Source organism: Carcharodon carcharias, chromosome 15 (genome assembly GCF_017639515.1).
Source record: "Carcharodon carcharias isolate sCarCar2 chromosome 15, sCarCar2.pri, whole genome shotgun sequence".
Classification (NCBI taxonomy): domain Eukaryota; kingdom Metazoa; phylum Chordata; class Chondrichthyes; order Lamniformes; family Lamnidae; genus Carcharodon; species Carcharodon carcharias.
The window spans coordinates 97,191,246-97,214,975 of NC_054481.1; the positions used below are offsets into that span (position 1 = coordinate 97,191,246).

General features: G+C 45.4%; 1 protein-coding gene across 1 annotated transcript in view; it reads right to left on the bottom strand.

Annotated features, from left to right (window-relative positions):
• The window catches only part of disp3 (dispatched RND transporter family member 3), a 753,445-nt gene that overhangs the window by 165,505 nt on the left and 564,210 nt on the right, over positions 1-23,730 (bottom strand). Inside the window, exons 13-14 of the mRNA XM_041207440.1 lie at positions 19,560-19,590; positions 11,571-11,585 (exon numbers count right to left, since the gene is read on the bottom strand). Coding sequence (XP_041063374.1) covers positions 11,571-11,585; positions 19,560-19,590 — 46 coding nt within the window. The remainder of the gene's footprint in view (positions 1-11,570; positions 11,586-19,559; positions 19,591-23,730) is intronic.

The following is a 23,730-nucleotide window of genomic DNA, read 5'->3' on the forward strand; positions in this document are numbered from 1 at the left end:
AAGAAAATGACGCACGGTGATGCCGGGGGCAATGCCTGATGTCACCGCGCCTAATTTAAATTTTCAGGAAGGCGGGGGTGCAGCAAAATCAGCTGCGTGCCCACTGACCTGTCAATGGCCAGTTGGGGCCATTGACAAGATCAATTAAGTAATTAAAGGACCTGCCCGTCCAACCTTAAGGTTGGCGGGCAGGCCAGGAACCCCGGCGGGAAGTAGAAAAACATGAAACCTCATCCCGCCAATGGATGAGGTTTCATGTAGGCTTTAAAAAATTTTAATAAAGATTTTGTAAAACTTATGGACATGTCCCAACTTATGTGACATGAGGGGACATGTAAGGGAAATTTTATTTTTCTATTTTTGTCTTTTTCACATGTGCAGCCGATCTCCCTGAGACAGCAGTTAGCCTCAGGGAAATGAGTGCGCTCTTTCGTGATTTTGGGATTCCCCCACGCCTGCACAGGGAATGCATAGTGCTTCTGTGCGAATGTCATGCTAGGCGGGCCTTAATTGGCCCGCCCACATAAAATGGCGCCGCGCCTCCGATTGGGGGTGCCGATTGGGAATGCGCCCGTATGTGCCCGCCCATCAACATCCCCCCCAATGAGGGGAAACTTCAGTCCAGTGAGTCTAAATAACATTTTAACCAATCTATTCCACACACTGGTGTAGTGCAATCACTATCCAACACATCACAATTGAATGAATCAGTGACTAGTACACCTATTGACTGACTAAATTCCACTTCTTAATTCCACTTGATCGTATTGTTACATCAGTGGGAAATGGCATTGTCAACAATGAGTAGTAGATTAATTGGTGGTCTATAACAGGTTAGTTATAATTCACAAGAAACAAAGTTGGATGCAATTTATTGAGAATTGTGGTAGATGATCTATTTATATTCTCTGCTGAGTTAAGACTTGAGAAATGTTTGATTGCATTGTACAATATTTCCACCATTTAGGGGTAAGAGTACATTATGGTCAACACAATACTTTCAGGTACAAACACTGAGGATCCAATGCTGTAGCTGACTATCCCTGAAGCCCATTAGGTGAAAGACCTTGAATGCCTTTCTAATCAACTGAATCCTATGAATATGGCATTATCATATTTCCAAACATTAAACAATTAAAAAATTACATGAATCCAATTTTTCCTTCCCAGTGCTATCAGAGAATAAGTAATACATCATCAAACCTTTCTGGCTATGTGGCAGGAAAGGGAAATGCTTTCCAACATTTGTATATTAGATGCAATACAATATAATCAGCTGATGGGAAGAACGGTTTTGCTAAGCAACTGTTTAACACTTACGTATATCACAAACCTATTCCGCCTTTCGATTCACAATTCAAAGCATCCAAGTTACTATGATGTTAATATGTTGTGCGGCACTACCATTGTGCTAAATGAGATAGGTTTCGAACATGAGGCTCTGTGGGCCATCAGCAGCATTAGCAGAATTGTACTTGAACACAATCTGTAACCACATGGCCCAGCATATCCCCCACTCTAACATTACCATCAAGCCAGGGGATCAACACTGGTTCAATGAAGAGTGCAGGAGGGCATGCCAGGCATACCTAAAATGAGGAGTCAACCTGGTGAAGCTATAATGCAGGACTACTTGAGTGCCAAACAGCATAAGCAGCAAGTGTTAGACAGGGCTAAGCGATCCCACAACCAACAGATCAGATCTAAACTCTGAAGTCCTGTCACATCCAGTTGTGAATGGTGGTGGACAATTAAACAACTCACTAGGGGGAGAGGCTCCACAAATATCCCCATCCTCAATGATGGAGGAGCCCAGCACATCAGTGAAAAAGATAAGGCTGAAGCATTTGCAACAATCTTCAGCCAGAAGTGCCGAGTGAATGGTCCGTCTCGGCCTCCTCCAGAAGTCCTCAGCATCACAGATGCCAGTCTTCAGCCAATTTGATTCACTCAATGTGATATCAAGAAATGGCTGAAGGCACTAGATACTGCAAAGGCTATGGGCTCTGACAATATTCTGGCAATAGTACTGAAAACTTATGCTCCAGAACTTGCCAAGCTGTTACAGTACAGCTACAACACTGGCATCTATTTGGTTATGTGGAAAATTGCTTGTCCTGTACACAAAAAGCAGGACAAATCCAACCTGGCCAATTACCACCCCATCAGTCTACTCTCCATCATCAGTAAAGTAATGGAAAAGGTCATCAAAAGTGCTTTCAAGCGGCACTTGCTTAGCAATAACTTGCTCACTGACGCCCAGTTTGTATTCCATCAGGACCACTCAGCTCCTGACCTCATGATAGCCTTGGTTCAAACATGGATGAAAGAGCTGAACTCCTGAGGTGAGGTGAGAGTGACTGCCCTTGACATCAAGGCAGCATTTGATTGAGTGTAGCATTAAGAAGCCTGAGGAAAACTGGAGTCAATGGAAATCAGGGGGAAAACACTTCACTGGTTGGAGTCATACCTAGCACAAAGGAAAATGGTTGTGGTTGCTGGATGTCAGTCATTTCAACTCCAGGACATAGGAGCTCTTGATAGTAATGTCCTCAGCCCAACCATCTTCAGCTGCTTCATCAATGACTTCCTCCATCATAAGGTCAGAAGTGAGGATGTTCGCTGATGATTGCACAATATTCAGCACCGTTCATGACTCCTCAGATACTGAAGCAGTCCATGTCCAAATGCAGCAAGACTGGATAATATCCAAGTTAGACTGACAAGTGGCAAATAACATTCATGCCATGCAAGTGACAGGCAATGGCATCTGCAACAAGAGAGAATCCAACTATCGCCCCTTGATGTTCAATGGTATTACCATCACTGAATCCCCCACTATCAACACCTTGGGGGTTACCAGTAACCAGAAACCGAACTGGACAAGCCATATAACTACTGTGGCTACAAGAGGAGGTCAGAGGCTAGGAATTGTGCAATGAGTAACTCACCTCCTGACTCCCCAAAGCCTGTCCACCATCGACAAGGCACAAGTCAGGAGTGTGATGGAATACTCCCCACTTTCCTGGATGAGTGCACTCCCACATTACTCAAGAAGCTTGACATCGTCCAGGACAAAGCTGCTTGATTGGCACCACATCCACAAACACTCACTCTGTCCACCATAACACACAGTAGCAGCAGTGTGTACCATCTACAAGAAGCACTGCAGGAATTCACCAAGGCTCCTTAGACAGCACCTTCCAAACCCATGACCACTACCATCTAGAAGGACAAGGGTAGCAGATAGATGGGAACATCACCACCCGGAAGCTCCCCTCCAAGCCACTCACCATCCTGACTTGGAAATATATCGTTGTTCCTTCACTGTCACTGGGTCAAAATCCTGGAACTCCCTTCCTAATAGCACTGTGGGTGTACCTATACCACATGGACTGTAGCAGTTCAAGAAGACAGCTCACCACCACCTTCTCGAGGGCAACTAGGGATGGGCAATTAATGCTGGCCCAGCCAGCGAAGCCCGTATCTCGTGAATGAATTAAAAAAATATCCTTTTCAATCCCAACAATGCTTTGGGCTACAGTTATTTTGCCCTAGATCTTTGCTTGTAATGTTCCCTTCTTTTGCATTAAAAACGTCCTGCTTTCTGAACAAACATGGCCCGATGATTTGCTGTTCTGTACCTTGTACTAACTGAAAATAATCTCTTTATTGATAAAATAATTGCTGCTAAGCATCAGACAGTTTAGTTGCTCATTCTGGCACCGATTAGGTATCTCTATCTCTCCTGAAACTCACAAAACTTTCTTGGAAGCAGCCCATGGGCGGCAGCAGTCACACCCAAGTGGCCAAGTTTCAAGTGTGAATCCAGACAATGGGCTGAATTTTACAACCCACAGGCGGGTGTGCGCCCGACCCAAGTGGGTGTAAAATCATGCGAGAAGACAGGCACGCTTGGCAGGCACGCACAAAAGTTGGAAGAGCATCAGCTGATAATTAAGACAGTAATTAAGCTCATTAACAGCACGATTGTCTCCGATTTTTCATGGTGCGTCCAACCTTATAGTAGGCGGATGGGCGATTTGGTCAGGCACCCTTTGCATTTTTCATCAAATCTCATCCAAGGGTGGGATGAAATTTCCATTATGAAATTAAAATAAAATATCCGTGGACAGCATTTTTATCAGCTATATTTTCAGGTGATTGATTATGAGGCATGGACATTTTTTGTAGCTTTTTAAACCTTTATTTTAGCATTTTCAGGTCTGTAGCTCCCTGAGGCAGCTGTCTGCCTTTAGGCAACTTTCTCACAGTGCTTACCTACACCCGTGGAAATGTCATTGTCCGTCCTCAGCTGGCAGCAGTGAGCTTTTCAGCGCGTATTTCACACTGGTTGGCCGTTAATTGGTCAGCCAGTGTGAAATCATGGTCGGGGGCTGATCGCAGCTGAGGGCCAGTTTCCCGACCGCTCCCGGGCCTGCCAATTGTGTGCGCCCAGCAAAGATAAAATTCAGGCCAATGATTTTCAGAAAACTATTCAACTTCATGGCATTACAGATGAGCCAGTCTTTAAAAGATACCTACATAGTTCACAGGATAATGATTAGGAATGGAAAATCTGGCTGACTTTCCTCTCCACAACTGGATGACTCGGATCAAATGTAGTATCCCACCTATCTGAACACAGACCAGAGCTCAAATTATTGAATCATGAGGTTGACCTGGGCCTGACATCACATGATACGGAATTTATGTGCCAATTTATATCAAGCAACTCTCAACAATCTCACTGGAGGGGAGGGGGAAGGTTGCGTGTTTTGCATCATGGAATAAAGCTGCTTGTGAGTTGAACTGAACTTTGTTTCACCCAGTGTTAATTTGGTCTGACTTCAGATACTGAAGGAGTACAGATGCATAAGACACAGAAATCTGGTCCTCATCCTAAGAGAGTTTCATTGTTACGCTCTTGGGTTCTACTACTCCACAACTTGATATAAGACAGCAAGGGTAAATTCTCATATGAATTAGGTGCTAAAACCAAAGGGAGTGACTGACATCACTGATCTGGCGCTTGAAATTTGTAACAGTTATAGTTGGGGCTGGCTGACTTCACCTGACACTTCACCTCCCCTCCATTCAATAACCTCGTCCCTGCATAAGTTTATAATTTAACAAGGTGCTTTGCTGCTGCTTTGTGGGCCTAGTTTTTCTACATTTTGAGATTCATCAAAATTTTTGGATGACAACCTTGAGTGTTCATCATTGTTTCATCTTTATACAGTTTCCTTAGCGAAACTAATCCTTTTCCAAAAAACCCGATAAACTCGTTTGTCATCACAAGTGAGATTGAATCACTTATAAAAGTCTTTTCATTAATATTTTGCAATCATCTTGTCAATTCCTCCATTCAACGTGACATACTCATTTCAATCTCCCTTCAACTCTGAGTTAATATAATGAAATACACACATTTAATAGAATCACAGCATATGAACAGCAACAGGCTCTGTTTGATAGATATAGGGCAGAATCTTCTGGCTGGCGTGTGGGTGGCGGAGTCCGCATGCCAGCGCTTAAAATGTTGCGCGCTGACATTGCGTGAGTGTCCCGACGTCAGCGCACGGCATCGTGATATTTCAGTTGGCGGGCGCGCTATGCAGTGCTATGTGCGCGAAAGAGTGTACTTCTCCCTGAGGCAGATCGTTGAAACTCTGTGAAAGTCTAAAAATAGAAAAATTTAAAAATCATTAATATGCCCCCTCATGTGGAAATGGCACTCGAGATGGAACATGTTAGTGAAGAACACACTTTATTAAAAATTTTTAGACCCAATATCAAACCATTATTAATGCCCGTCATTAATTAAAGGCCTTGTTAAGGCCATTAACTCTCCAGGATTTTGAGGGGCTCATGTGAACTTCAGGTCAGCGCACGGGCCCAACGTGCAGGCGGGTAAGTGATTTTTTTACAAAACTCATCCAGTGGCGGGATTAGGTTTGATATTGGGTTTAAAAATTTTTAATAAAGTGTGTTCTTCACTAACATGTTCCATCTCGAGTGCCATTTCCACATGAGGGGGCATGTTAATGATTTTTAAATTTTTCTATTTTTAGACTTTCACAGAGTTTCAACGATCTGCCTCAGGGAGAAGTTTACTCTTTCATGCACATGCGTGAAACAATGCACTCTGGCAGTTGGGGAATCGCCCCCCCACCTGCACAGGAAGCACATAGTGCTTCCCGTCAGGTGACACGCTGGGCGGGCCTTAATTGACCCACCCACTTAAAATAGCGGCGGGGCCCATTTCGGCAGCGGCGATCGGCTGCCCGCCTGCCGCCGAGTCGGTCGGGCCCACTCGCCCATCAAGGGCAAAATTCTGCCCATAGGAACTGTAACAACCAATTGACAGAATTTTTTTTGAAGAATCTAATTCAGATTATACTTTAAAGCCAGCACTGCAGAAGCTGAACCCTTGGCAATCTGAATCGTCTAACCCACATAACTCCATTCTATTTGCCCTTATATTTCTTACTGGCTGATTTGCCCAGTTTGAGCATTGTGGACCTGGAGGTTTGTAAAGTGCTGTTCTTCATGCTGTTATCAATTGGTATCAATATCTGCTAATTTATGCAGATTAATAAGAACATGGGATCATAGTTACAACACAGGAGGTCATTTCACTAATCAGGGCGGTGCTTACTCTCTGTAATAGCCCATCACTCCTGCTACCTATTTCCTATAACCCTTTTAAAATGTTCGTTTTCAAATATTTATCCATTCAATCCATTTCCATTATCCCAAAGCACTGTTTTGGGGGAGAGCAGAGGAGTTCTCTTTGGTGTCCTGGTCAATATTTATCCCACAACCGATATCACTAAAACAGGTTATCTGGTCATGATCTCATTGCTGCTTGTGGAAGCTTGCTTTGCATAAATTGGTTAACGTGTTTCCTATATTACAACAGTAACTACACTTCAAAAGTACATCATTTGCTGTAAAATGCTTTCCGATCCTGAGATTGTGAAAGGCACTATATAAAGTTTTCTTTTTCATAATAATGGGCAGGATTTTCCCGTCGACGAGACGGTGGGGGGGAGGGGGGGGGGTGGGACCCGCTCGCCGACGTGTAAAATGACGCACGGTGATGAAAGGCGGAACTCCCCAAGTGCCCCATTTAAGTTTTCAGGTAGGTGGGGGCGCAGCAAAATCAGCTGTGTGCCCGCCGATTTGTCAATGGCTAATTGAGGCCATTGACAGAGTCGATTAACTAATTAATGTGTTCTGTTGAAGACTCATACAGACTCGAAACATTAACTGTGTTCCTCTCCGCAGACGCTGTCAGACCTGCTGAATTTTTTCAGGTATTTTTATTTTTATGATTGTTTTTGTTTTGGATTTCCAGCATCCGCAGCTTTTAGCTTTTAACTAATTAATGGACCTGTCCATCCAACCATAAGGTTGGCGGGCAGGCCAGGGGCCCTGGCGGGAATTAGAAAAAGCATGAAACCTCATCCATGGGCGGGATGGGGTTTCATGTAGGTTTTAAAAAATTTTATTAAAGTTTTTAAAAAAATTATGGACATGTCCCAACTCATGTGACAGTGTCACATGAGGGGACATGTCAGGGATTTTTTTTTTCTATTTTTAATATTTTTGACAGCACTTAGCCTCACAGAGATGAATGTGCTCTTTCGTGTACATGTACAAAAGAGCGCACTCTCAGGTTTAGCGATTCACCCCCCTCCCTCCCGCCTGCACAGGGAGCGCATAGTGCTTCCGTGAGGACGTCATGCTGGGCAGGCCTTAGTTGGCGCACCCACGTAAAATGGCGCTGCGCCCCCAATTGGGGGCGCCGATCAGAGGCACGCCTGCGTATGCAAGCACTTCAGCTTTGCCCCCGACAGGGGGAAAATCTGGCCCAATTAAACAAAAATATAACAATAAAACACAGGTACAGCATTGAAGTTGAAGTGCAAATCTACCTTTCTTTTTAAAGCATGGATTCTGCTTCTGTCATGGATTTAAATTATATATCTAGCCTGTGAGGCTCCATTGGTATTGATAAGGAAACTTGGGCACTCTTTAAGGCATAGGTTTTTAAAGTCCAGTCCTTGGGATGCTGCAGGAATCCATGAGATTAGTTTACTTACTTCAATCTTGGGCTCTCCAATGATCAGTCGTTGCACAGTGAGCAGAATTCTATGTTTATCAACTTTCTAACTTGTAAGCCTTGCCTCAGTGGTAACACTCTAGCTTCAGAGTCAAAAGGTAATGGGTTCAAGCCCCACTGCACAATCTAGACAACAATTCAGGACTGAGGGTTCATTGCAATATCTCCTTTCAGATGGAGTGTTAAAGTTCCATCTACCCCCCATTACAGGAAAAAGAGACACATTGTTGGAGATTATATGAGTTTTCCTACAGTACAGCAGTGACTATCCTTCAAAGGTACTTCGTTGGCTGTGAAGCACTGTGGGATGTGAAAGGTCCTATACAAGTACAAGCTCCTTCTTTACTAGCACATGATTTCTGTTGTTGTACATCGATAAAACCATTTTCTGGAATGTTGATACTCTACTTTTGGGTAGCTCACTATTATTTGGAAGTGAGAAAAGATTTTGCTGTTCTTGCAAGTTTTGCTAGTTTTACAATAAGTTTGCAATTGACAGTGCGAGACCTGCACATTAGGGACTAGTGCCCCAAATATCTCACAGACATTAATATAAAATGGCCTCATCTAATTGAACAGTGCCACCAGGGAAGTGCTACCACCAAAGTCAATTAACAACTTGCACCAGTGCAGAAGGAAGAGGGGAATGCACATGAAACCAGAGTTTGAGGTGAGATGTCTCAGAGGGTAGTATAGATAAAGAGGGCGTTACAGAGATCGGGAGGGGAGAAACCATAGAGGGATTTGAACACAAGGAGCAGAATTTTAAATCTGAGGCATTACCGGGCCAGTAGCCAATCTAGTTCAGTGAGCACAGGGGCGACAGGTGATTGGAACTTTGTGTGAGTCAGGACATAGGTAGCAGAGTTTTAAACGAACTGTAGTTTATGTGGCAGGGGTGGAAGGCGAGAGGCTGACAGACTCAGAAAAAGGAGGGTATAGATGGTGTCAAACCCTGGGGTCCAGTGGGTAGGGGGGCCCAGGCTTGTTGCTCTCAATGGAGTTTCTTGTTGTGCCCCAGCCTGAGCAGCCAGAGACAAAGCTGCAGACCTGAAAGACCGACTTTTAAAAAAATCAAGACTCTGGCTGAGAGTTCCGATCTTTTTAAAGCTGGTCAGGCCAATTTCACTGAGTTGATGTGCTGCTGCTTCCCAGCTTCTGGCAACTTCATGGTTCCGATTTTTTTTTGAAAAGCCTGCCAGGAAACCACAGAGCTATCTGAAGGTCAACAGCAACAATGCAGCAATTGAGTTTTTGCTTCAATAATGGAAAGTGAAATGTCTCTTTCAGAACCAATGTAATTGGATGTTGGGGGTGGGGGGGAATCTGGGTGGTGAGGTGCAAATGGTTGGGGGTTAGGGGTGGGGGGAGGTCAGAGGGGTGGGAAGTGGGGGGGGTTTGAAAGGGTGGGGGTTGAGGGGAGTTGGAGGGGTGGGGGAAGCTGGAGGAATGTTGGAGGGGTGAGGGGCTTGGATGTGTTGTAGGGGTGGGTAAGAGGTTGCAGAGTGGGGTGGGGAAGAGATTAGGAGGATTGGGAAGGGAAGGTGGTAGAGGTGGCTGGCATGAGGTGGGGGTGTCGCTCCTTTTTGCCATTGGAGTTTTTTATTCATTAATTGCATTTTTTCATTTTAGGCTATAAATTCACGGTGTACAACACAATTTTTATGAGAGCATCTGGGGAAGGGGAAACAATCCAGATCTTGAGTTAAAGCCACACTGAATTTAGGTACAATATATCATTCTTCTCTGAAAAGTCCAGATCAACAATTCAATCTATATTTGTCCTAAGCTGCTGACAAACTGACACACTAACAAATCCTGAGGATCATGCCATTATTGTAAAAGAGGCAGATGACATTTATGGTATATTGTGGGTTGGTGCCAGAGAAGTCAGAATGGTAAGATTGTATTAGCTACAGAGTTGAATTGTTTTGTAAATGTAGTGATTTATTTGTATCCATTTTCCTAACATCAGTTGATTTCTCTGTGATTAATTATCCTTAGAAAATTAGCATTGGACCTCTGCATGCAGATGCAATGAAAGAAATGAAAGAAAGAAAGACAAACCTATATTAAACAGAATGTTTCACAATGTCTCAAATTGTTTTGCAACCAATTAAATACTTTTGAGTTGTAGTCACTAGTATAATGTAGGCAATGTTATCAAATGGCAGAGCAGACTCGAGGGGCCGAATGACTTAATCCTGTTCCCAATATGTATGTTCGTATGTCATTCTGGATGGATGAGATTAGCTGGACTGGATGGCTTTTCTCATCCATAATTACCTTGCAAACAGAGGGTGGAATCATGGCTGTTCTGTTTATTTTGTTGCTAATGGAAGTTTACTGTGAGCAGGCTTTGTGGGGTGAAATTGCCAGGACAGGTGCACGTAATGGGCTCATAATGAATCAGTAACCTGTTTTATCCTGCACATGATTCTCAAGAGTTATTTCTATTGACTCCAATCTTGTCCTTTTGCCTACTTACCCATTATCATACTCTAGCTTAGTATTTTTCTGAGTTTTTTAAGAAAGGAAACATCATAATAAGGTTGTGTTGCATCGTAGATATTGAAAATATCTCATAGTGAGAAGTAGCAATCAGCAGCGTCTTCAGACTTGCTGATCAAGAAAACACAGAAACAGGCCTCTTGAAAGTTATGTCACACAGAGACACCTGAGGGCTCCAATGCTTCTCACTGACAGTGAAGGCCTATGTTCTACAATCACTCCACTTTGTTGCTCAGGAGTCATTTGATCTTTCTACCTTGTCAGATTACTGATAAAATAGAATCCAATCACACCCCATCTGTGAAATAATATCATGCACTCAGGCAGGAGAAAGTCTTCAAATTCTTCTACAGAATGGATAAGATCTTTGCAGTTTATCATGATTGCAAGTATTGAATCTTTCCCCCAAATGTGAATTTACTGTCACTGTGTCCAAATGGTTCAATATGCAGAACACATTAATGAGGGCTGAGGTAGTCACTGAAATCAATGTTATCATCTGCACAGTATTATAAATAACTAATAGGATATTTTCCTATCAAATTAATAATATTGCACAGAGTTGATAAACAAACCAGAGAATACAAATTTTACTTTAAGAGTCACAGTGCGATCACCTATAGGGCGCACACAAACTAACACTGCATTATATTGTTGTTGCTCTTAATATTAATGACCCACACTGCATGAATGTCGAATGGTATTTGTAACCAGATGCGAACAATGGGGGTTATCATTTTACTAGTACCTTTCTGTGATTGGTGAATTGATTAGTGAATCTTGAAAGAGGGCAAAATATCATGCATGATTGAGGGGGAGGATTAAGTGGAAAATAAGGACTCCGGAAAGAGGAGAGGCATCGGGACCCAAGGTTTCTCTCCCTGGCCCTGGAGGCCGGTCAGGAGACAAATCCATGACCAAACCCAGCTGAAGCTGGACTGTACTGGCCACACCCTGATGCAAACCACTGATGTCCTACAGCTGCAGGTTACAGCCTCAATTCATTTCTAAATTATTTTTACATACACAGGAAAACAACAATTTTGAAAATCGTGCCCAATCCTTTTTGTTTTTTATTAGTTCATGGGATGAAGGTGTCCTGGTAAGGCTTAGCATTTGTTGCCCATCGTTAATTTCCCTCGACAAGGTGTTGGTGAGCCACTTTCTTGAACTGCTGTAATGCATGTGGTGATGGTTGCTCCTACATTGCTGTTAGGCATGGAATTCCTGGATTTTGACCCAGCAATGGTGAAGGAACAGTGATATATTTCCAAGTCAGGGTGGTGTTTTAACTAGAAGGGGAACTTGAATACAGCGTTCTTTAAATACAACTGATGCTCTTGTTCTTCTAAAGAGTCAGGAGATGAGTTACTTTTTGACCTGCTCTTGTAGCCACAGTATTTATGTGGCTCATCCAGTTACATTTCAGGCCAATGGCAACCCTAGAATGTTGATGGTGGGGCATTCCACAATGGTAATGCTGTTGAGTGTCAAGGGGAGGTGGTACGACTCTTTCTTGTTGGAGATTGTCATTGTACTTCTGTTGTACAAATGTTATTTGCCACTTACCAGCTTGAGTCTGAATGTTGTCCATGGCTTGTTATATGTACACACATATTATTTCATTATTTCAAAACTTCTGAATAGAACTGAACACTGCAATCATCAGCAAAGATCCCTATTTCTGATCTTATGATGAAGGGAAGGTCGCTGAAGATGATTGAACTGAGGATGCTGCCCAGGGGAACTTCTGCAGTAATATCCTGGAGCTGAGATGACTGGCCTCAAAAAACCAGAACCATCTTCTTTTGTGCTGGGTATGACACCAACCAGTGGAGAGCTTTCCCCTGATTCCAACTGACTCCAATTTTGCTAGGGTTCCTTGATGTCACTCTCATCTCAGCTCTAGAATTCAGCTCTTTTTCCCAGGTTTAGGTCAAGATTGTAATGAACTCTGGAGATGAGTGGCCCTAGTGGAACCCAAAATGACCATTGTTGAGCAGGTTATTGGTAGTATGTACCACTTGATGGCACTGTAAACACCAACTTCCTTCACTTTGCTGATGATCGATAGTAGACTGATGGGGAGATGTCTGGTCGGATTGGACTTGTCTGCTTTTTGTGGACAGAAAAAATCTGGGCTATTTTTTACTTTGCTGGGTAGATGCCAGCATTGTAGCTGTACTGGAACAGCTTGGCTAGAGGCGCGAATAGTCCCAGAGCACAAGACTTGAGCACTACAGCTGAGATATTGCTGGAGCTCATAGCCTTTGCTGTACCTAGTGCTCTCAGCCATTTCTTAATATTACTTGGAGTGAATGGAAATGATTGAAGACTGGCATATGTGATATTAGGTTCTCAGGAGGAGGTCGAAATGGACTGTCCACACAGAACTTCCAGCCAAAGATGGACGCAAACACTTCAGCCTTGTCTTTCCCATTCAGGTGCTGAGCCCTGCCATCATTGATAATGGGAAAATGTTTGGAACCTGTTTCTCCTGTTATTCATTTAATTGTCCACCACCATTCATGACTGGATGTGGCAGGACTGCAGAGGTTTTACATGATCCTTTGATTGTAGGATCACTTAGCTCTATCTCTAGCATGCTGCTTTCATATTTAGCATACATGTAATCCTGTGTTGTAGCTTCAAATGACTGGCACTTTATTTTTAGGTATGAATGGTGCTGCTCCTGGCACCATTTCCTACACTCCTCATTGAACCAGGGTCGGTCCTCTGGATTGATGATAATGGTCGAGTGAGGGATATGCCAGGCAATGGGATTATAGATTGCAGCATATTATAATTCTGCTGCTGCTGACAACCCACAGCGCCTCAGGGATGCCCAGTTTTGAGCTGAGAGATCAGTTCTGAATTTTTCCTGTTTGACACCATGGTAGTGCTTCATAACACGATGGAGGGCATCCTCAGTGTGAAAACAGGACTTCACCTCCACAGCGTCCGTGAGATGGTCACACTTACCAATACTGTCATGGGTAAATGCACTCTATCATATTTAATGGGCTAGCAGAAGGCATAAACATGCATTTAATCATTTCATCAGATGTTCTAAGATATTGCAAAGCCCAGAACAGTCAGGCTCTAGAAATATATTTCAATGAAACGATTAAACAAGGTTCATGAACATATAATCTTCAAAAATAAATTCAGAAATTAAGAAATTAGTTATGGGGCTGGATTTTCAAAGGGCTACTGAGTTAGGACTCAGTGTAGGAGGTAGGTGGTAGCAGCACCCAACATGGCTGCCGCCTGCCTCTGCTGTTGACTATGCTGGTAGTTGCCACCTCCTGCAGGCTCAGGGCATCACTATTTGGGCATCGAGCCCGCCTTCAGGCTAATTTAAAAATAGCATTGCAAGAAACTCAGGTATGTGGTCAGAATCTGGAATTCATCCAGGTGTCATTTTCCTGACCCTGCATTGAAAATCTGGCCAAGTTGTTTTGCAATTCAATTACTTAATTTATATTCTTGTTTTTCAATGAAAAGGTGAAACACATTGAACAGTACATTAATTTAGGGATTTAAACAATGTAGTGCATTTTTGATGTTTTTAAGGAGATTGAGAGAACAATTAAAGTAAACAAAAATCAGGAGAGCAACTATGGTACATGAGACTTGTCTACATAGTTAATGCACTTGTACTCAAATTCCTCTTGGTGTTATTGGAGAAAGGTGTTAATTCATGTCCAAGTTAAAGCCTGTGTTAGCACCTGGAGCATTTGATATGAGTGCTTTAGGATTTCACACTGTACAGCACCTCAGAATTGCTGCCCATTACTAGGCCAATGGAAAGAATGTGTGATGGGCTTTTTGACAACTTTTCAAGGGCCATCAATTATGCAGCTGATGACATGGCCAATGGTGGAGCAAAGAAAAAATGGGATGTGCAAGAGGAATGAATTACAGGAACGTAGAGATCTTGGACAGATCTAGTTCCAGATTTAGAGCCAGAGGGGTTCACAGAGAGTTGGCGGTGGGGGGTGGTTGGAATGGGTGTGGACAGGCTATGTGGGCATTTGAAAACAAGAATGAGAATTTTAATATCAAAGTGTTGCTGGAATCGGGAGTTAATGTTGGTCAGTGAGCACAGAGATAATGAGTGAATGTGACCTGGTTCAAGTTAAGACGTTCGCAACCAGAATTTGGACAAGCTCCAGTTTACAGAGAGATCGTGGTGGCAGCCCAGCCAGCAGAGCATTAGCATAGTTAGGTCCGGACTTAACAAAGGCTTAAATGTACGCTTTAGGACTAACATACAAAGTACAGCACAAATTTTCTTCCAGGTTTTACTTGCTGCAAGTTGAATTGAAATTTGCCAATTACCTTGAGAGCTCATGTTCATGACTTTGAATGAAACACTTCATATTAGCAAAGAGACATCATAATTAGCATCAATATTAAATTAAAAAGCCCTGCTCCCACCTCATTCAAATTTACTACAGCACTATAGCTCTCAAAAATCATAGGGCACAAGTTAAAATGAGAAAGGTAGGAATAAGTCAGATGGAATATCATTCCAACAAAGTGTAGTGGAATAACAAAATCAATTCAACAGAGAAGACTGTTGTTTAAAAGCATTTTACAAGCTTTCTGCTGAATATTGTTAACCTTGCAGGTACGTAGAAACATACACAGAAAATAGGAGGAGTAGGCCATTCGGCCCTTCGAGCCTGCTCCACCATTCATTATGATCATAGCTGATCATCCAACTTTATAGCCTGCTCCCGCTTTTTCCCCATATCCTTTGATCCCTTTTGCCCCGGGAGCTATATCTAACTCCTTCCTTAAAACATACAATATTTTGGCCTCAACTACTTTCTGTGGTAGCGAATTCCACAGGCTCACTACTCTCTGGGTGACGAAATTTTTCCTCATTTCAGTTCTAAATGGTCTATACTGTATCCTCAGACTGTGACCCCTGGTTCTGGACTCCCCCACCATTGGGAACATCCTTCCTGCAAATACCCTGTCTAGTCCTGTTAGAATTTTATAGGTTTCTATGAGGTCCCCCCTCATTTTTTTGAACTCCAGCAAATATAATCCTAACCGACTCAATCTCTCCTCATATGTTAGTCCCGCCATCCCAGGAATCAGTCCAGTAAACCTTTGCTGTACTCCCTCTATAGCAAGTACATCCTTCCTCAGATAAGAAGACCAAAACTACACACAATATTTCAGGTGTGGTCTCACCAAGTCCCTGTACAATTGTAGCAAGGCATCCCTGTTCCTGTACTCGAATCCTCTGGCTATGAAGGCCAACATACCATTAGCCTTCTTTACCACCTGCTGCACCTGCATGCTTACCTTCAGTGACTGGTGTACGAGGACACCCAGGTCTCATTGCACATTCCCCTCTCCCAATTTGTAGCCATTCAGATAATATTCTCCCTTCTTGTTTTTGCTACCAAAGTGGATAACCTCATATTTATCCACATTATACTGCATCTGTCATGCATTTGCCCACTCACTCAGCTTGTCCAAATCACACTGAAGCATCTCTGCAACCTCCTCACAGCTCACCCTCCCACCCAGCTTTGTGTCATCTGCAAATTTGGAGATATTACATTTAGTTCCCTCATCTAAATCATTAATATATAGATTATGAATAGCTGGGGTCCCAGCACCGATCCCTGTAATACCCCACTGCCTGCCATCCGGAAAAAGACCCATTTATACGTACTCTTTGTTTTCTGTCTGCCAACCTGTATCTTCATCATCGAGGTGGGAGTCAGGGAAAATTCCCAGCTTGGCCTGCCTGCCTGAGGAGAAAGTGACCCAAAGGCAGGACCTTCAGTGCTGGGGGCTGTGCAGACTGGAGTCAGGCCTGGAGTACAGCATGGAGACCTCCAGCTGTAGACCAATTAAATCTTTTTTTCGATAGTATGGCCTGAATTTTCACCGAGACAACATGACTCAGCGGGTCCTGATTCTGGGATTCCCGAACCCATTTCTGCGCCGTCTGATTTTCGGGAGTGCCTTTAAAGAGTGCAGACTGGTTTCTGTCAGAGGCCTGAATCCAGCACTCCCACCCTGGGTGCTCTATTGCGGAAAAAGACATCTCCTGCTTCTCTGCAATTCAATTTTCTAAGAGTTGGGCCAGGTTTTTAAAGAGCCGTGGTTCACAGCCCCTCTGGGGAGACTTGGATCCTCATCTTGTAAGTTTAAAAGGTTCTCCTCATGTCCTTTATGCCAAGTTTTGCCCACAACCGGCCCCCTATGGAACCTCAAGCCTCAATGTCAAGCTATGGCACTTCCATGCCTATTGACTCACTACACACTGTCTAGAACCTATGAACCCTGTGGTATATTGTGGCATGTGTGAAAAAAGCTTTAAAGAAAGTAATTCATTTATAACTTTCTCTTGTGTTGAAAACATTTTTTTCACTCAAAGGCAATAAAAGTGCCAGACTCTTTAAAGTATCTGTAACAAAAACCACTGAACCTTGTGGAAATAAACATTGTGAAATTGATTCAGAGATCAGAGAGCCTGAGCTGTCAATCAAAGAATAAAACATTCTTTGGGGCACAGGTGTTTTAGTACTCTAATGGTTGTCTGGGCTGTCAGCCAAACGTGCACAATAAGGGGACATAGGAAGTGAGTGGAATGGCAGAGCATGGCATAGGGGGCATGAGGGGCCATAGGGAATGGGCAGAAGAACAGAGCTTGGTATGGGGGCATGAAGGTCCATGGGAGCAGGTAGGGGGCATGAGGTAGCATGGATGGAGCACGGGTAGTGTTTAGAGGATGCGATGGGGGGGGGGGGGGGGGGGGGGTGGTGCACTGTGAGGGGCTAGGGCTGGCGGCCCTTTGTGCTTTTATTTTAATTAGGACAAAGTCCCATGGCACCGAGGCAGGCCTTTCAAACAGCCTGGCTCCACATCTGGCAGCCCTTGTGGCTGCCTCCAAACTTTTTCTCGGGTTGGCTGGCCTGACTCCAGCCTGCACAGCCCCAGCACTGAAGATCCTGCTTTTGGGGCATTTTCTCCTCAGCCACGCAGGCCAAGCTGGGAATTTTCCCTGACTCCCACTTCGAGGATGAAGATCCAGGCCTATGTCATAGTTGTGTACCAAGTAGCAAGATACCTTGGCCAGAATCTTCCTATTACCAATTGGGCCAGAATGAAGGAGGAATGAAGAATGGAAACAAAATGGCTTTAGAGTGGCACAGAAATCCCACCTCCATTTCCACCTTGTGCCATTTTTCCATGGGCAGGAGAGGGAATAGGCCCTGAATAGACCTGCTCCTGTCAACAAGCCAATTTACATCATGCTAGGCTCATCAACAGACGTCTCCAGAAAATTGTGATTTCAGCGAAACGGTCGGGTTCAGCAGCTGTTGGGTTTTACACCAGCTGCATGGAGGCAAGAATCATGAACATATACAAACATACATATGAATTAGGAGATGGAGGCGGGGTGATTTTTAAAAGATAAGTAAAATGGTTTTCCCTCCTTTACAGATCATTAGAAAATTATGGGTACTGTAGCATAATTTGTATACGTGTTCATTAAGGTAAGTCACGATTGTGTTGCGAATGGAAGATTTAATTACCCATTAAACAATGTATTTTCCAAATTCTTATTTGACAGCATTGGACAATTTGTAGGAATTACTAACTTTGTGTGTGATGAGAAGAGGAGCAAAATGCTGGCAATGAACAGCAACTTGGTTTCTCATGTCCAGTTCACCACCACCTTCGCAAGGGCAATGAGGGATGACAATAAATGCTGGCCTAGCTAGTGATGCCCACATCCCATGAATGAATAAATCAAAATGCATCTCATCCGGTACAAAAGACCATAAACCCCCGACTAAACAATTTGACCCCAGAACTGCTATTCTCAGCATTTGTCTAAATTGAAAACATAAAAACAATCAAAAGTGTTTAAAAATCAATGGATAGTGGCCTCCATCGCATCTGTTTTGATGATGCCACTTTCAAAAACAGTTCCTCTGACATGTCTTCCTTCTTCCTTAACTGAGGTTTTCCACCAACGGTGGTTGACAGGGCCCTCAACCGTGTCCGGCCCATCTCCCGCACATCTGCCTTCACACCTTCCTCTCCCTCCCAGAACCATGATAGGGTCCCCCTTGTCCTTACTTATCACCCACCAGCCTGCGTGTTCAAAGGATCATCCTCCGCCATTTCTGCCAACTCCAGCATGATGCCACCACCAAACACATCTTCCCTTCACCCCCGCCCCCGGCAGCATTCCGCAGGGATTGTTCCCTCCGGTTCACCCTGGTTCACTCCTCCATCACCCCCTACACCTCAACCACCTCCCTATGTGAATGGCATAGTCCGCACGTCAGCGCGTAAAATGACACCATGCGCCATTATGATATTTTGGTGGATCTGTTCGCCAGCCATTAATTGAAGGGCTTGTTTAGTGCTAGAAGTGCTTCAACGACCTTTTGCTATCAGGAAGGGTGAGTACCGTGTTGGCATGGGTCACTTAGTACAGCAGTTAGTTTGACCCCTTGGTGCTGCCCTCCCCCCTCCCCCCTGCCCCTCCAACTCTGAACGTAGTTACTGCATTGAAATCATTCATGGCATGTGGCCTTCGCTGGGTGGGCCAGCATTTATTGCCTATGCCTAGTTGACCCTGACGCTGGTGCTGAGCTGGCTTCTGTATCCGCTGCATGTGGTTCCCTTACACCCATAGCACTGTTTTGGGGACACAGTGCTGAAACGTCGAAACATTTCAAAGTCAGGATCATAACTGAATGGGAGGGGAACTTCCAGGTGGTGGAGCAGCCACCCATCTGCTGTCCTTGGTGTTCTAGGAGGTAGTGCTTCCTTGCTTTGGAAGGTGATACAGTGGGAGTGGCAAATGTGATGGGGGCAGCATCTGGGCAAGGGGGTCAGCCCTGGCTGCTTAGATTGAGTGTACGGCGGTTCCAGGGTCACGATTCACATGAGCTCTGCAATGTTTCACTCAGATGGGGGTGGCAGGGCTGCAATGGTAATCCAGGTACAGGGTGGACTAATCAATGCTCCTCTCTCCTTTTCAAGAGAAGACCACACACAATAACGTTGAGCGGACTGGCGGAGGGCAGGCACAATTGCTCACTCTCACCAGATATGAGCAGGAGGCTTTTGAGATGGAGAGGTGCCATGCGCCCAGGTCAACTGGCAGTGGTGAGGTTGGGGTGCCAGTGGGAGGTAAGAATGCCATGCACTGAGGTCACAATGTCAGTCATTGCAATCATTCCACTGTTGACTGTTTAGTGAATTCAGCATCCAACATGGGATGCCCATTGATTATGGAAGGAGGAACGCATCCTGATCCGGGGGCCCGGCATGCATATTAACAGTGTCACGACTTCAACTAATCAAGTGCCCTTGGTCTTCCTTTCAGCCTCACCTGAGCATGCCAGGACCGAGGAGGAAAAGGGCCTGCCACTGACACCTGAGGGCCCTGCAGAGTTACACGCACCAGCGTCACACTATGTTGGTCAGACAGGCACCAGCGCAGGTGCCAGTACCTCGGTGGGGATAAGATCATCGGCTAGTATCCCGGGGCACAGTGGTGAGGGCACATCACACTCATTGAGGTGCAGGCGGAGACAGAGAGTGCCCATGGCACTGGCAGTCAGAGAACTGCAGGGGACCAGGAACATGCTCGGTGGCTGATGATATGCCTCTGGAGTTATCTCTGAGGCAGCAGATGCTGGAAGTCCAGCAGGGTCTGCGGGAGGATCTGGCGGAGATACATGAGGCAATGCGTGCCATGGTCTCCGTGATGGTGGAGTCCGTGCGGAGCATCAGCAATGCATTGACCCTCATGGCCGAGCGCAATGCTTCCACCTTCGAGAGAGTGGCGACTCTCATGGAGAGGCTCCTCCAGGAGAACAATCAGGGCTTCCTGGGGATGCGCTCGGACCTGCCAGACCTCACAGCGGCATTGACCTCAACTGGTCAGTGTCAGTGTGGGAGATGGGAGGGGAACCCAGCTAGGTGCCCATCCATCAATAGTGAGCAGGGAGGTCTGATGCGACCTCACGTTGGCACACAAGCTGACTGTCATCTGTGGGCTCCTCTCAGGGTGCTCTGGATGCAGGCAGCAGCTCCTCCGCCTCTCTGCCAGTGACTGTGGGATCCGATGAGGCTGTGGTGACTGGGGAGATGCCAGCTTTGCCAATGGACGCTCCCTCCCAGGCGGGGCCATTACAGGCTCCATGGGCCAGAGGATGCATGCGAAGGTCATCAAGGACAACAGGACAACAGAGTGAGCAGCCTGTCTCCAATGCCAGTGCCAGCAAAGGGGGAGCACCTAGATATAGCACCCAAAAATATATGCATAAGGTACCTTAAGTACACCATGGGCTTCTCACTGGTGGTTTTCTGTTGCCCCGGCATTATTTGATTATTAGTCGGCGTGCAGCTCAACACCTGTGAATGAACTTTCTTTTCTGTTTTGTTTGATGAAAACATTAAAGGCTTTAGTTCTGAACAAGGTGTATGGGAACCCATGATGTTACGAGTGACTTGTTTGTCATTGAGCTTAATTGACAAGGCACATAGTTAATATTCCTAAACAGGCAGATGTTGCTCTCAGGTATCAAGAATGGAGCCGGCAGCCATGGCATGTGTTGGAGGTCCATCTGTGGTGGCCTAGCTGCAGGTTTGTTGCATTAAAGCCTCCTGGGTGTCCCTGCCTCCCTGGAAGTTGCCTAGGTCTGCGTCTATCCCCTCAGTGTTCACCTGAGCATGCTCGTCCTCGGACTCACGACTGAACTCATCGTGTGCAGCCAGAGCATCTGAGTCTCCATCTTCCTCCTCCACTGCACCCCCGTTTCCAGTGCCAGATTGTGCAGAGTACAGCATGCAACCACTATCAGCGAAAGAATTTCTGGGGGATATTGTAGTGCACCCCCTGAATGGTCCAGGCATCAGAAGTGCATCTTGAGAAGACCAATGGTTCTCTCTACCACAGCCCTTGTGGAGGTGTGGCTCCTATTGTACCGCTGCTCAGCCTCTGTCCTTGGATGGTGGAGGGGCATCATGAGCCACTTTTTGAGGGAAAGTCCTTGTCACCCAGCAGCCAACCATCCAGCCGGGCTGGAGCACTGAACAGCCTTGGCACCTGGGAATGTCTCAGGATGTATGCGTCATGGGAGCTGCCTGGGTACCTTGCACAGACTTGCAGAATCAGCATCCTATGGTTACACACCATCTGCATGTTCATGGAGTGGAATCCCTTCCTGTTGACGAAAGCACCCGGCTCACCCACCGGGACCTTGATGGCCACATGTGTGCAATCTATTGCACCCTGGACATGGGGGAACCTAGCAATTGCTCTGGCTCGCTCCGCCTGGCTGGCCTCGTCCCAGCGATAGTGAACGAAAGTCAATGCACACCTGAACAGAGCTTCTGTCACCAGCTTGACACAACTGTGGACAGATGACTGGGAGACTCTGCAAAATCAGCCACAGAGCCTTGGAAAGAGCCGGAGGCATAGAAGTTGAGGGCAACTGTGACCTTCAATGCCACTGGCATGTGATGTCCACCCACGCAGTTGGAGCTGATCTCAGGGCCTATCATCTGACAAATGGAGGTCACTGTCTCCCTTGAGAGATGGAGCCTCTTTGGCACTGCACCTCAGGCATACTGAGGTAGTTGCTTCGCTGCCTGTAAACCCTGGCAGCAGGATAGTGGCGTCTTCTGCGGCCCCTTCCGCCTTGCACTTCCTGTTGGCCCTGCGTCCTTTATGCCTGTCCTCCTAATGGTGGCTCCCCTGGAGGCTGAATATGGACTTCTGGCCTCCTCCACCTTCTGGCCTTCTCTTCCTCCTCAGAGGAGTTGCCTCCAGTGGAGAGCACTCCCATTCCCAAAGTAAGGCAAGGCTGCCTGAAACCTGCAAGGCCCAAGAATGATGTTTACTCCAGTGTCCTGACCTGAAGGCTGTTATTCGTGTACAAGGAGCTCTGAAGAGATTTGAAGTTCTCCTGTTCACTCAAACCAGAAAGGATGGTGCTGAGCAGAGGAATGATGCCAAGAAGCCTTTGTGTTTTAAATGTCACAAGGCAGGACATGTAGATGCTGATTCCTGCAGGTTATGGGAAAAACCTGTGGGATTTGTCGGGGCACACAAAACCAACGCAGGAAATGGGAGTCAGAGAACAGAGCAGATCAGGCTATGGCTCTGACTGTGGCAGCAAATCCCCGTAAATGCATGACTGAGTGCGTGTGAGTTTAAAAAAATCCTAGAGAGTTACAAGCATTTGTATCAGAAGGGACAGTGGCCACATTTCCCCAGAATAAGGCGACTATATTGATATTGAGAGATATAGGGGCCAGCCAAACTCTACTGCTAGGAAAAGGCATGACTTTTCCACGAGAGAGTACAGTAAGTTCCAAGGTGCTGGTAATGGGTATTGAAAGAGGGTACATGCCCACCCCCTTATACCAGGTGCACCTGGAATGTAACCTTGTGTCAGGTCCAGTGACTGTGGGAGTCACCCCCAGTTTGCCTGTGGACAGGTTGACCTGCTCCTTGGAAATAACCTGGTGGGATCAAAATTGATAATATCCCCAGTAGTCTCAGAGAAACTGACCAAGGTCAGGGAGAAAGGACAGCTGCAGGAGAAAGTGCCTGGCATTTTCCCTGACTGTGCGGTAACCAAGTGTAAGAACAGACAAACTCTGTCAGAGGAAGCTGGAGTGTCACTGCAGCTTCTGTCTAATTATCTGAGAATTTTTTCAGGAGTCTAGAGGACCATAAGGAGCTAATAAGTAGGTTGTGGCTCAGCTAGCCGACCCACTGTTAAAAAAGTTAGCTCAGGCTGCCCAAACTGAAGCTGAGGCAGAGACAATCCCTGAATGCTACTTCATTAAAAATGAGGCGCTGATGAGGAAGTGGAGAACTCCCTTCACAGATTTGCAAACAAGGATTAGACAGTGATCCACCAGGTAGTGGTGCCACTGAGGTACCGTGGGAAAATATTAAGGCTAGCACACAAAATTCCAATGGATAGGCATGTTGGGCTGCCTGCATCAGCCTGCATTTTTAATGGCCACACCTCCACCGGGATGTAGTAAGATTTTGTAGAAACTGCCAC